Source organism: Schistocerca piceifrons, chromosome 7 (genome assembly GCF_021461385.2).
Source record: "Schistocerca piceifrons isolate TAMUIC-IGC-003096 chromosome 7, iqSchPice1.1, whole genome shotgun sequence".
Lineage (NCBI taxonomy): Eukaryota > Metazoa > Arthropoda > Insecta > Orthoptera > Acrididae > Schistocerca > Schistocerca piceifrons.
This window is the reverse complement of record NC_060144.1, coordinates 250,978,316-250,992,066: the sequence shown is the minus strand read 5'-3', so window position 1 is coordinate 250,992,066 and position 13,751 is coordinate 250,978,316. Positions and strand designations below refer to the sequence as shown.

General features: G+C 43.1%; 1 protein-coding gene across 1 annotated transcript in view; it reads left to right on the top strand.

Moving 5' to 3' along the window:
- Positions 1–13,751, top strand: part of LOC124805602 (myrosinase 1-like) — a 108,345-nt gene that overhangs the window by 61,654 nt on the left and 32,940 nt on the right. The window contains exon 7 of the mRNA XM_047266169.1: positions 11,304–11,451. Coding sequence (XP_047122125.1) covers positions 11,304–11,451 — 148 coding nt within the window. The remainder of the gene's footprint in view (positions 1–11,303; positions 11,452–13,751) is intronic.

Genomic DNA, 13,751 nt, shown 5'->3' with positions numbered 1-13,751 from the left:
CCTTGTTCACAACTTGGGTCCGTGACTTCGTGCTCTGCGCCACATTCTATCCCTACTATTAGCTTTTACCAACTGTAATCGGGAATCCGACAAAGTCACGGTTTTCTTGGCCCTGTGGCGACAGCGATTCTTCATTTCAGTTTTTGGTATGCCAGCTGGGCCTGCGACGTCTTTGTCGGTTGAAAAGTTGTTATCAATTAGGTTCGTTGTACTGCATTTGGTCCGTACATTTACTTGCAGCTACCCTTCAGAATTAAAAAAAAATTTCCTTTTGACTCATGACTCTAGCTCTCTTTTAACTGAGTTTTATTTATTCAGATTAGTTGTACGCAGACGTAGTCTAAGATTAGATTTCTAACGCCGTTGCAAGCTGTATTCGGCCACGTCTCATAGGCTGTTTGGAGCGGCGTTGTAAGTACAGTACGCAAGCGATAGCCCAACATTACATGACACGTGTTGCTTTCCTTATAGTGATATTTCTTCATGAGACAATGTCACTTAATTGCTTCACGAAAACAGGTACGTTTGCTAACTTTCCAGTCTGTGTTCACAGGGTGAAAAAAATGCCACACTTAGAAGTCGGCTTTCTATTCCCATTACAGATTCTAGAGAAACATTTACTTACCAAAATCAGATAGGGTCTAACATTCTCCGTGGCGTCTGTTTGTTCTATATCGTGTCTCCCTACCACTTTTGCGCAACGACGCTCTGAGCGTGTATTTTAGGGAATTGTCTAGTTTGAACCTGGGACCTGTTGCTGGTAAGGAGACGCCAGACCACACATGACATGTAGAGTTCAGAAGAGTTCAGTGAGACTAGCGATGATATAACCAAATACTTAATGATTTCAGCGTCAGTTCCACTGCACTCCCTGTAAAAGAATCTTAATACTAACAAAATTTAGTGGAAGGGGTTCAAGGCTTTCCTATTTTTAGTTAGCTGGTAAAATAACGTCGAAAAAGCAGTTAAGTTTACCATTAGAAATTTTATTCTACTCACAAAACATCGTTTATAAATTGCACTATTGATAAAAGGAAATGTTTTAATACAAGATGGTAAACCCCCAACTGCGTTCAACAAAAATGTGAACGAATATTCCCTGAGTGGCTTTCCAAGTTCTACAATGGATCGAAGGATGACCTATGCCATATCACATCTATAATCTAGGTTTAAATTAAGTTTCACAAAAGACAAAACTATCAAAAATGGTCTACAGTGACCCTCAATTATCTTTAATTACTTATCTAACTTGTCGTAAATTATAGTGGCTGATGTGGCTTCTCAATAACTATATAACAGAAAAATCATCGCGTTTCGGATTTTTACTTCAAGTGGCAAATGTGAACACCATGAGCTTTAATTGACGATCGACACTAGTATTACGCAAAAAGGGGGGTGTAACAGATGAGACTTCTGCAGTTCTGAGTGAAGCTTTATGCGCTGTTATGCGGCATCGCGTGCGTTCAATCCCTTGTCGGTGTTCGTCAGGGGGCGGCGGGCAGCACAGCTCCGCTCACCTCGCCGTCTCGGAAGCCACTCTCTCCTAGCTTCTCCTTACTACAATTTACCGAAGTTGGTTTAAAAAAAACTATCTGGCTCTGTTTTTATCTGACCAATCAGGGTCTCAATGTTAACCTTAAGCTCCGCCTACAAAAATTCTGTCCATCCAATGAGAAACGTTATACTTTTCGTGGTGGGACAATGTTTTTTTAAAGTTTGCAACGTAACAGAGACACGAAAAAGTCTCACGCTAAAACTGGCAGCTGGTGTGGTCCTTTTAGCGTTATCGTAAGATCTATACTGTTCTTCTGGAGGGCTCTAGCTTTTAACATTGGCTGGGGGGTGGTCCTGACGTCACAGAGACGCGAAAAAGTCTCACGCTAAAACTTGCGGGTGGTGTGGTCCTAGCGGTTAGCTGGCGACGTGGGTGCCCGTCCGTCCCTTATCGTAGGGCCTTCCAGCTTAACACGGTTCTGCTCTCGGCTTCTGTTCTCGTTTCTCCCCTTGGAACTGCGTCTGTCTCACGGTGGGAAGGTATGACATGCATTTAGGCATTCTTGTGTTAATCTGTGGTATTCCATTTGCTCACTCGTTACTCGTATTACTTTGGTTAATTTAATGTCACGATTTATTCGGAGCTATGTGACATGCTACTGGATTTGCTTATCATGTCAGGGTTTTCATGGAAGGTGTTGGATTTGCCTGACACCTTACAAGGGTCCATTTTGAAAATACGTGTATGATAACGAGGAGCTGGCAAAATTGTCACAGCGTGCAGGGCATCGGGCTGTACGACTCGTCGTAGCTACCTGAATGGACTACTGGGACATCAAACCCACTTCAGCTATGAAGCTGTGGTTCGAATCCTCGTCGGGTTTTTGATGTATTTTTTTAAAATGTTCTTTCCAAAGTTCCTGTCGTTTATTAGCAGCATACCATTTTGTCACAAGACGATAAATTAGAATTCGCCGTCTATAGTTCTGTGAATGACTTCTGCACCAAGTAGAGTGTAACGAACGTTTTATACACAAAGACACGTGGACTACTTCTAGCTCCACTCGTGAAGACATTTTCGAGCTCCACAACAGCCATTACTGGTCGGAGCACAACCACCACGCTTTGGGGTAAGCCTGTGGTCAGGAGTCGTTGAAGGACTCTCTTTGCGCCTTTATCTATTGCCAGAGAAGTTGAATACGCCTCTGTATCGTACGTTTCTTTGCAATACTTTTCTTGACGGGTTATAAAACGTTCAACTTTTGGGAGGTCTCAGCATGATGATGCAGCGCCACATTCTGGAACGAATTTGTATAACTGTGTAAATGAAGCATTTCCAGGGAAAAAGATTTGTACTGGAGGTCTAGTGTCCTGGCTTCCACGTTCTACAGCCCTTAATCGTCTACATTTTTATTAGTGGCGGCATTTTAAAGAACAAGTTTATTGTATTCCAACCATGGACGTACATGACCTAATAGCTCGTGTGGATGCCGCTTTGGCAAAGGTGGATGCAGGTGTGTTGCGTCCTGCAAAGTATGATGCAGCGAGTGGGGAAGTATTTGCAATTAGAAGGTGGTCGCTTTCAACATACTTTCTAAAGTGAACGTTGCTCGTACGTGTACGTGCTGGCCCTGCGAGCATAAGCCAGGACGTCAAACGTACAGAATGGAATTATTCTGTGTAGCACAATGTGCAGTCTAGTGTAGCCTACCTACTGTGTTCTTTGTACCGCTGGATAAAGACGATGTAACTTTATTCACTATTATTTTCTACTGGCTTTATTTGTGTCATATTCGAAAGGAAGTAGTCGTTTACGTCTGTAAGACGTTCATATTATGTGTTACTCTAACAGTAACAGAAAGAAATACACAAGATACCACATCGTTGACGTGTAATCTGGGTACAGTTTGATGCTGTAAAAAAAAAAAAAAGAAAAAAAAAAAAGGTTTTGGCGTTAATGCGTCTCGAACATAGGCGAGTCTGCGCATCCGATCCTCGTGGTATTGCAGCGTCTCACTAAGGTAATACATCAACCGCGGTAGACGGTAGGAGTTCATCGTACCTGCTGTTGGCCACGCTGTACGCCGTTACGGCGTCGCCAAAGCCCCAGTTTGGAATAGCATTTCCATTTAACCTACTGGTAGAACTAGGTTTTGCTACATATACGAGGTGTGACAATAAAGTAATGAGACTGATTTTCCTTGCAAGATGTGGCAACCCTGCAGGCTCGCATAGGCACATTATCTTTGACCTTGGTCTATAAGCTGCTTCTAGTCCAAACCGCTCATCGATGCATCTGCTCAGTCGTGAGTTGTGCTGCAATAAGTTAGCATGTGGTTGTGTCTCTCGTCACGGAAATGGAACTGCATAATATTGTGCAACCGTATGCCATTTATTTTTGCGTAAAATTGGGTGAAAACGTGACGACAACTTACGGTAAACTTCATAAGGCTGTTGGAGAGGAGGTTATGTCAAGAGCTCAAGTTTTCGTTGGAATAAAATGTTTAGTGAGGGCAGAACGAATGTTAAAGATGAAGACCGCAGTGGATGATCATCAACTTCACAGATGGATGTCACCTAGGCCAGGGTGCGTGAACTTGTGATCTGATCGAAGATTGTCCGTGAAAATGATTGCAGACGAACTGAACATCAATCGATAAACGGTTCATCTAATAATAACTGAAGATCTTGGTATGAGAAAGATTTTTGCAAAAATGGTCTCTGTCAGTACAGGAATTTTTAACCTCATAACAAATTTCAGTACTACCTCAGCCACCTTATTCACCAGATATCGCTCCGTGCGACTTTTTTCTATTTCCAAGAGTCAAAACGGTGGTCTAGGGACGCCATTTTCAAACAACACAAGGTATCCATAAAGCTGTGACGAGGTTCTTGGAGGATATTACAGAAAATGAGTTCCAGAAACGTTACATCAATGGCAGAAGCGCTGGAACTACTTTGAAGGAGACAACACTAAACTTGACTAAAACGGTAAGCAACATTTTTTTTCACATCAGTCTCTTTACTTTATTGTCGCACCTTGTATTTTCGTCTTGAACTCGGATGAGGAATCGCATGCCTACCGCTTACAACACTAGTTATTACGGTAGCTAGCTTACCATTATGTACGTTTTTGTAACTTAAACACATTTCTGTATTTTGATCAGTATGAAACTGATCCAAACGATCGTAATTGAATAAGCGAATATTTGTAATCAGTGACTGTTGTGGCTTAAAAAGTTTCTTCAAAAACTTCCAGTTTATATGTGTCTTCCGTCCTCCAACACAAGTACAAACGATACTGAGTTCCGATCTCGGTCTAAGGAGATGGCTAATATAGAAGATGTCTTGGCATTGGACAGACAAGTCACACTGATAAAGAGACATTGCGATGAATATAGGCATCACACCAAGCTACACCAGGAAAAAAAATTGCCGTTCCTGACAACTGTCGTGACTGAGACAGGGTATAAATCACGGACAGACCAAGAACTTCTCGTCCACCTCCATCTACTGACAATCCCTCATTAATGAAGGGGTCGATGTACTTGTAGCAAACTTCTTATTCTACACAGGCATAGGATTTCAGCTTATTAGACCATGGGAAGCGGCATTCATGTCACAAAAACTTCTTCATCACTCGTAAGGAAACAAATTCAACAAGGTCACTCCTAGGGGATGGTTCAAATGGGTCTGAGCACTATGGGACTTCTGAGGTCATCAGTCCCCTAGAACATAGAACTACTTAAACCTAACTAACCTAAGGACATCACACACATCCATGCCAGAGGCAGGATTCGAACCTGCGACCGTAGCGGTCGCGCGGTTCCAGACTGTGGCGCCTATAGCTGCTCGACCACTCCGGCCGGCCTCCTAGGGGAGCTCACTACTACGGGGACTCCTTTGTTGTGCAGATGGCTGAGTGTCAATGCCCCCTGCAATCACATTATTGTCCCGTCTCATAATACCTGCCCTTTTCTAGCGAACCATCCGAGCGAGGCAGCGCAGCTATCGGTACACTGGACTCGAATTCTGGAGGACGGTGGGTCAAATACTAATCCTACAATCTACATTTAGGTTTTTCTTCATTTTCCTAAATCGCCCCATGCAAGTGGCAGGGTGTTGCCTTTGTAACGAACACTATCGATTTTCTTTCCCATGCTCTGCCTGTAAACGAGCTTGTTGTCGATGAGACGATAAGTTATAAATCTTCCTTCCTCTTTCCAGTAAAAAGAAGGTAAAATTTGGAGAACCACTAGAACTCTCTACAATTGCACGTGACGACGACAAGCAGCTGCCGCGTGGAAGTATTGTGCAGTTTTCCCGACACAATTAGACTCAATACACGAGTGCTTACAGGAAGCGTTAGAACTGACGTTCGACACAACTTCGATAATGTCATTGTTGCAACAGTCAATCTCAAAGTGAGTGGACTCATTGCAGTTCAAAATTATTTCCTACATACTGAAAGGTTTGGAATTGGTTGGTGATGTAAAGAGCATGTCAAGAGTTTTTCCTTGGCGAAACCTCACCACATTGTTTTCCTAGTATGGAAATCATGTAATGGTTAAACGCAGAAAGCTTTAATGACGAGATAGAGACTTCTTGAATAATCCGCCGTCTCTAATACCTGGTGACGTTAATTGTTCGTAACAAAATTACTTGTAGAACAATGCGACCGTCTTTTCTGCATCAGGCAATGATAAACAGCAGACTCTTGACCCCAATTTTTATTATGTGGTTAACCTGAAGCTGATACGTTTTGAAAGGAATTATGTCGAAGGAAAATAAAAATTTCGATTGAGACATTTCTGTTTATGACTGAGACCTGTCGATATATTATTTACTTATCTATTCTAGAAACATAAGGGCTGAGTGTCAGTGCCCCCTGCAATCACATTATTGTCCCGTCTCCTAGTACCTGCGCTTTTGTAGCGAACCAACGGAGCGAGTTGGCGCAGCTATCAGTACACTGGACTCGCATTCTGGAGGTCGGTGGGTCAAATCCCAATCCCGCAATCTAGATTTAGGTTTACCTTCATGTTCTTAAAACGCCCCATGCAAGTAACGGGGTGTTTCCTTTGTAACGAATACTACCGATTTCCTTTCCAATTTTACGCCTTTAAACGAGCTTGTTGTCGATGTGACGTTAAATTCTAAATCTTCCTTCTTCCTTCCCTCCTTACTATAGCCAATTTCTGAGTATTATGTCTCAAGTAACTAATATCGATTTTGTGAAATTCACTCCTAAATTTTTCGCAATTTATTTCGACGTATAACTGAGAAACTGTCGATGACAGACGTATTTTATTTTTGGTACAGGTGTCTGTTGTACTATTTATTTGATCGTAGTGATTATTAAGTTTCACGCCAAGATAGTTTCGGCGTTTTTGTCATTATCAATCGAACCTTTGCAAATAGGAACAGCACAGTTCCCTAAGTCTATTTTAGTTTCCGTGCCTACGTACGGCTCCTTATGCATACGTATTAGCTGGTACAGGGTGTTTCAAAAATGACCGGTATATTTGAAACGGCAATAAAAACTAAACGAGCAGCGATAGAAATACACCGTTTGTTGCAATATGCTTGGGACAACAGTACATTTTCAGGCAGACAAACTTTCGAAATTACAGTAGTTACAATTTTCAACAACAGATGGCGCTGCGGTCTGGGAAACTCTATAGTACGATATTTTCCACATATCCACCATGCGTAGCAATAATATGGCGTAGTCTCTGAATGAAATTACCCGAAACCTTTGTCAACGTGTCTGACGGAATGACTTCACATGCAGATGAGATGTACTGCTTCAGCTGTTCAATTGTTTCTGGACTCTGGCGGTACACCTGGTCTTTCAAGTGTCCCCACAGAAAGAAGTCACAGGGGTTCATGTCTGGCGAATAGGGAGGCCAATCCACGCCGCCTCCTGTATGTTTCGGATAGCCCAAAGCAATCACACGATCATCGAAATATTCATTCAGGAAATTAAAGACGTCGGCCGTGCGATGTGGCCGGGCACCATCTTGCATAAACCACGAGGTGTTCGCAGTGTCGTCTAAGGCAGTTTGTACCGCCACAAATTCACGAAGAATGTCCAGATAGCGTGATGCAGTAATCGTTTCGGCTCTGAAAAATGGGCCAATGATTCCTTTGGAAGAAATGGCGGCCCAGACCAGTACTTTTTGAGGATGCAGGGACGATGGGACTGCAACATGGGGCTTTTCGGTTCCCCATATGCGCCAGTTCTGTTTATTGACGAAGCCGTCCAGGTAAAAATAAGCTTCGGCAGTAAACCAAATGCTGCCCACATGCATATCGCCGTCATCAATCCTGTGCACTATATCGTTAGCGAATGTCTCTCGTGCAGCAATGGTAGCGGCGCTGAGGGGTTGCCGCGTTTGAATTTTGTATGGATAGAGGTGTAAACTCTGGCGCATGAGACGATACGTGGACGTTGGCGTCATTTGGACCGCAGCTGCAACACGGCGAACGGAAACCCGAGGCCGCTGTTGGATCACCTGCTGCACTAGCTGCGCGTTGCCCTCTGTGGTTGCCGTACGCGGTCGCCCTACCTTTCCAGCACGTTCATCCGTCACGTTCCCAGTCCGTTGAAATTTTTCAAACAGATCCTTTATTGTATCGCTTTTCGGTCCTTTGGTTACATTAAACCTCCGTTGAAAACTTCGTCTTGTTGCAACAACACTGTGTTCTAGGCGGTGGAATTCCAACACCAGAAAAATCCTCTGTTCTAAGGAATAGACCATGTTGTCTACAGCACACTTGCACGTTGTGAACAGCACACGCTTACAGCAGAAAGACGACGTACAGAATGGCTTACCCACAGACTGCGTTGTCTTCTATATCTTTCACATCACTTGCAGCGCCATCTGTTGATGAAAATTGTAACTACTGTAATTTCGAAAGTTTGTCTGCCTGAAAATGTACTGTTGTCCCAAGCATATTGCAACAAACGGTGTATTTCTATCGCTGCTCGTTTAGTTTTTATTGTCGTTCAAATATACCGGTCAGTTTTGAAACACCCTGTATGTCGCGGTACATACTGCATCTTTGAGCGAATGTGTCAGTTGTTACGGCCACATTATTTATATGTACTGTTACTTATGCGGTCTTCGTAAAATTATTTTTGGCAGGATTTTGACAGCTCTGGATCCAGCAATGCCGTTGTTTTGCATTACAAATCATATTTTGTGGAAAGTCAGTGATAACGTTCATTCGTTAAATTCTTAGAGTTAGTATTTCGTGTTTTTACCATACATAAATAACAAACGTTGTATTGTTTAGTGTTTGTCGTGATGATTTACCATTTTTACAATATAATGTCAGGAAAATTTTTCAGGCATTTTCTATGTTCAAAATCTGTTTGTTCATTAAGGATGTCCTCTTGACAGTGGCAAAAAACGCGGAAACGAGCTCGTTGTGTAACTTTGTAATTACTACGAGTAAGTAAATCAATGTAGAGCAGCATTGTATACCGAAAATAAAACATGTTGCTACGTTTAAATTAAAGATTGAGGGGGAACAAAGGAAAGGAATTACTGATGCATCAAGACAGTATGCGGAGTCAGCCGTGACGAGTAAAAAGTTTGTACCGGACCCGGACTTGACCCCGGATCTCCTGCTTACTAGGCAGGTGCATTAACCACTGCGCCATCCGGGAGACCGTTTTAGCACATCAGCGCGGAATATTTCGGCACACGTGACTGCCGTTCCACATTCCCACCGAGCGCCACCCATCCACAGTCCCTTTCCATTTCATCCATGCTCTCTACTCGGAGATTCCCGCAGGAGGTCGGAAGCATTTGTGCAACTGCACTGAAGAAGGTGGATCTATTGTCCATCTAGGCGAATCAGTTATATAACTGCGTGGTGGCTGTTCTTTCGGACATGTGATACAATGCAACATCAGAATAAGGCTGAACGTCCGTATTAGATTATGTCACGACCAGCACTGTAAGTTCGTATACTGAAAGAAACTGCTTCTTCATCCTTCTTTGAAATTCACTGGAATTGTAGTTCTATCCAGAACAGTCGCTACTTTCAGTGGATTTATGAACTATTCTCAGCGGCGAATGGTAAAATATGTGCCTGTCAGTATTAATGAGGTAAAATGGATTTAAATTGAAGACCTATTACCGATTCCACGAAACCAGAGGAAAGTCAGGTAAATCTAAAATAATAATGTTTATCAAATACTCCGCAGTGTAACTGTCGTAGCGGTGCGAGTACACCTCATTATACTGAACTGGACATTTCATTCTAAAGGTTAAGGTGATTTCACAGTTTCGATAACTTTAAGTTAATTTCGTCATGACATATGAAGTTCTGTGATCGGTCGCATTCGAAATAATGTTCCCATCGTAAATTGATGTGTTCCAGCGTTTCCGATATTATCACAAGTAGCCTACATCAGGATGATTTAAGCAAATGAAGCGATCCAGAATAAATCCGGGCAACAACTCTGGAAATTTTATTTTCACAAGTCCGTCTTGATCACACAGATTTCTTTACACTTTATTACCGGTTTCGGCTTACCACCATCTTCAGATCGTTAAAACATGTACTCTCATGTTTAACTTGACAATGATTTTTTCACCAGACTATTTTAACGATCTGAAGATGGTGGTAAGCCGGAACCGGAAATAAAGTGTAAAGAAATCTGTGTGATCAAGACGAAATGGTTCAAATGGCTCTGAGCACTATGCGACTTAACTTCTGAGGTCATCAGTCGCCTAGAACTTAGAACTAATTAAAGCTAACTAACCTAAGGACATCACACACATCCATGCCCGAGGCAGGACTCGAACCTGCGACCGTAGCGGTCGCTCAGTTCCAGACTGCAGCGCCTAGAACCGCACGGCCACTCCAGCCGGCTGATCAAGACGGACTTGTGAAAATAAAAGTGCCAAAAATAAAATGATTGCGGACTCATTTACAGACTTCATGAGTTCAATTGATAACTCTGCAAATGTTGCAAAATCAAAATATATTTATTAATGTACCGGGTGATCAAAAAGTCAGTATAAATTTGAAAACTTAATAAACCATGGAATATTGTAGACAGAGAGGTAAAAATTGATACACATGCTTGGAATGACATGAGGTTTTATTAGAACAAAAAAAACCACCCCATATGGCTAGATGCGTAAAAGATCTCTTGAGCACGTCGTTTGGTGATGATCGTGTGCTCAGCCGCCACTTTCGTCATGCTTGGCCTCCCAGGTCCCCAGACCTCAGTCCGTGCGATTATTGGCTTTGAGGTTACCTGAAGTCGCAACTGTATCGTGATCGACCGACATCTCTAGGGATGCTGAAAGACAACAGCTGACGCCAATGCCTCACCATATCTCCGGACATGCTTTACAGTGCTGTTCACAACATTATTCCTCGACTACAGTTATTCTGAGGAATGATGGTGGACATATTGAGCATTTCCTGTAAAGAACATAATCTTTGCTTTGTCTTAGTTAGTTATGCTAATGATTGCTATTCCAATCAGATGAAGCGCCATCTTTCGGACATTTTTTGAACTTGTGTATTTTTTTGGTTCTAATAAAACCCCATATCATTCCAAGCATGTGTGTCAATTTGGACCTCTCTATCTACATTATTCCGTGATTTATTCAGTTTTCAAATTTATACTGACTTTTTGATCACCCGGCATTAATATGTATTTATATATTAGTATATATTTATTAATATATTTATTACTTTGCCAGCACAGTTGCTCTTCACTTACGCTGTGTCCTGGCTCACTTGATGATATTGAGGTGTGTCTCTTTGCCCCTCAGGTTGGAATCTACGCGCACCCCATCTTCAGTGAGGAGGGTGACTACCCTCCGGTGATGCGGCAGAGGGTGGACGCCAACAGTGCAGCAGAGGGAAGACCACGCTCCCGGCTGCCCTCCTTCACCAGTGAGGAAGTCGCTTACATCAGGGGTGAGTGTCCACTTGGGAGCCCCGTTTGCGGAGCACACAGTGACACTGTGTGCCGGAGCTTACTTTCTGCCATTCCTTTGCAGGAGAATATTTCTCAAAGAGCAAGTGTCAGCAGATCGCCGCTACACATGAAGAATTGTCCATTGCAGGTCCAAGTTAACTGTAACTAATACAGGTATAAAGGATCTGAACTGTAGAAAGTATAGTCAAACTTTTACTTATCTTTTTTAAACATAAATCCCCCTTTCATATTTGTTGGTTTGTTTGCTGGTAGACTGTACTCTCTCATCACAGTACCGTGGCACAACAACAAAATATATCAGCCGACTGATACGGTGGAGTTTCATAAGGCAATTCGTTTTCTGGATTTGATGGGAAATATCACTGAAAAAATTCATGCTAACACGCTCTAAGCGAAGAATAGTGTGTGTACTGAATGGAAAGTCGGCTGTTGTCCATGATCCAGAATTCTGTGCACATGCGCAAAGTATGCCATATGAAATCGGGTAAACAGCTGTGTCTGAAGCCAAAGGCGAAAGGATACTTTCTGTATGTTTAATTAATTATGGATTTTAGCTGCTGGGCTTACCTACAAGTAAACAGTTGTTTGAAGCACTGTTAAAGTTCGAAGTATATAACCAGCAGTAATAACAGAAAAACCACCCAGGAGAGTACCGAACGTTAACCACAAAGTGCTTGACAGCCGATTTTCTTGTTATAAACAACAAAAGCTCACTAAATTGTAAAAATAGTGTGTGTAAATGAAGGAAAGCAACATCAATTCCTAAAGTTAATTTTACGGTAGAAGTTCCCCTTTTCCTTTAAAAAGTAGAAACGTCTTCGATACAAAAGTTTTCTGGGTTTGGTACCGCGTCATAATGTATAAAACTACTGTTGCTGGAGAAAAACCAACGTTTCGGCCACTGTTGCAACGGCCTTCCTCTGGGTCTACTGGTAAGTTCTAGCTATGCAGTGTCCCTTATATTTTGTTGTTACTGTTCATTGCGCATAGGATAGATCCTTTCATTAGTCACTGAAGGAAGAAGGAGAGGTAATTTGTTGTGGTAAGGTCTTATGAGAGCAAACTGCTGAGGTCACCGGTCCCTAAGCCTACACACTACTTAATCTATCTTAAACTAACTTAAGCTATGGACAACACACACATACACATGCCCGAGGCACGACTCGAATCTTCGACGGGGGGAGCCGCAGGGACCGTGACAAGGCGCCCTAGAAGGTGAGGGAACTTTATTTTAGTAGGTTATTGCGGTGGAGGGAGAGCGATACCTCTGTTGTCTATTGGTGCTTGTGTTATGTGCCATGACTGGTGGTGACCGTCGAATGAGAAGTTGGCTCCTGTTTTTCAAATGCTGGACGTCGGCGGCGCGGCGGCAGTTACTCGCCGGTAGTACTCGCGCCTCATGTTGACAGTGCGATCTGTTGGTCTCTGATTGCTGGCACCCAAGATGGGGCCAGCCTGATTCCTTCCTCTCTATTCATATTCTAACCACCCCCGGTAACTGAGTGGAAGCCGGCACGGTATCTCAGCGTGTTCGGTCAGAGGGCTGCGTGCTCTGTGTAATAAAAAAAAGAGTCAAAGAATCAACTATCAACTTGAACAGATGTCTTGTGACGTCCGCCCAGACCAAACGCAACGAACAATATCGAACAAAAAGAATTTAAAAAAAAAGGTGGTCAGCGTGACAGCGCCCGGGTTCGATTCGCGGCCGAATCGGAGATTTTCTCCGCTAACGGACTGGGTGTTGTGTTGTCCTAACCATCATCATTTCATCCCAATCGACTCGCAAGCTACAGAAGTGGCGTCAAATGGGAAGACGCGCATCCGGCGAACGGGGTACCCGACGGGAGGCCCTAGTCACACTTTTCTAGTTTTATTCATATTCTTAGGGTGTTTAAGTATTTCGATGGCCTCTCTGATTTTGCGTTTCGTCATATCCGGTTGCTTGGACAACTCACAGGCTTCACTGTATTTTGTTTCTTTACCGCAATCTTACTGATGTTCTGCCACTGCAGATTTGTTGTGTTGCCCGAGACGAATATAGCGCTCGTGTTCCCTAATGCGTGTTGCTATTGGCCTGCCAGTCTTGCCGTTGTATGCCTCTCCACATTCGCATTCCACCTTGTACACGCCTGTAGTGTGTAATGCTTCCACCTTGTCCCTAGTGGAGCCTAGCACGTCCTGGATCCTGCGACCGACTACTGTAGAAGACAGGCTGCACCCCAACCCAGTGAAGTGTTGGCCTGTTCGAAATGGTTCAAATGGCTCTGAGCACTATGGG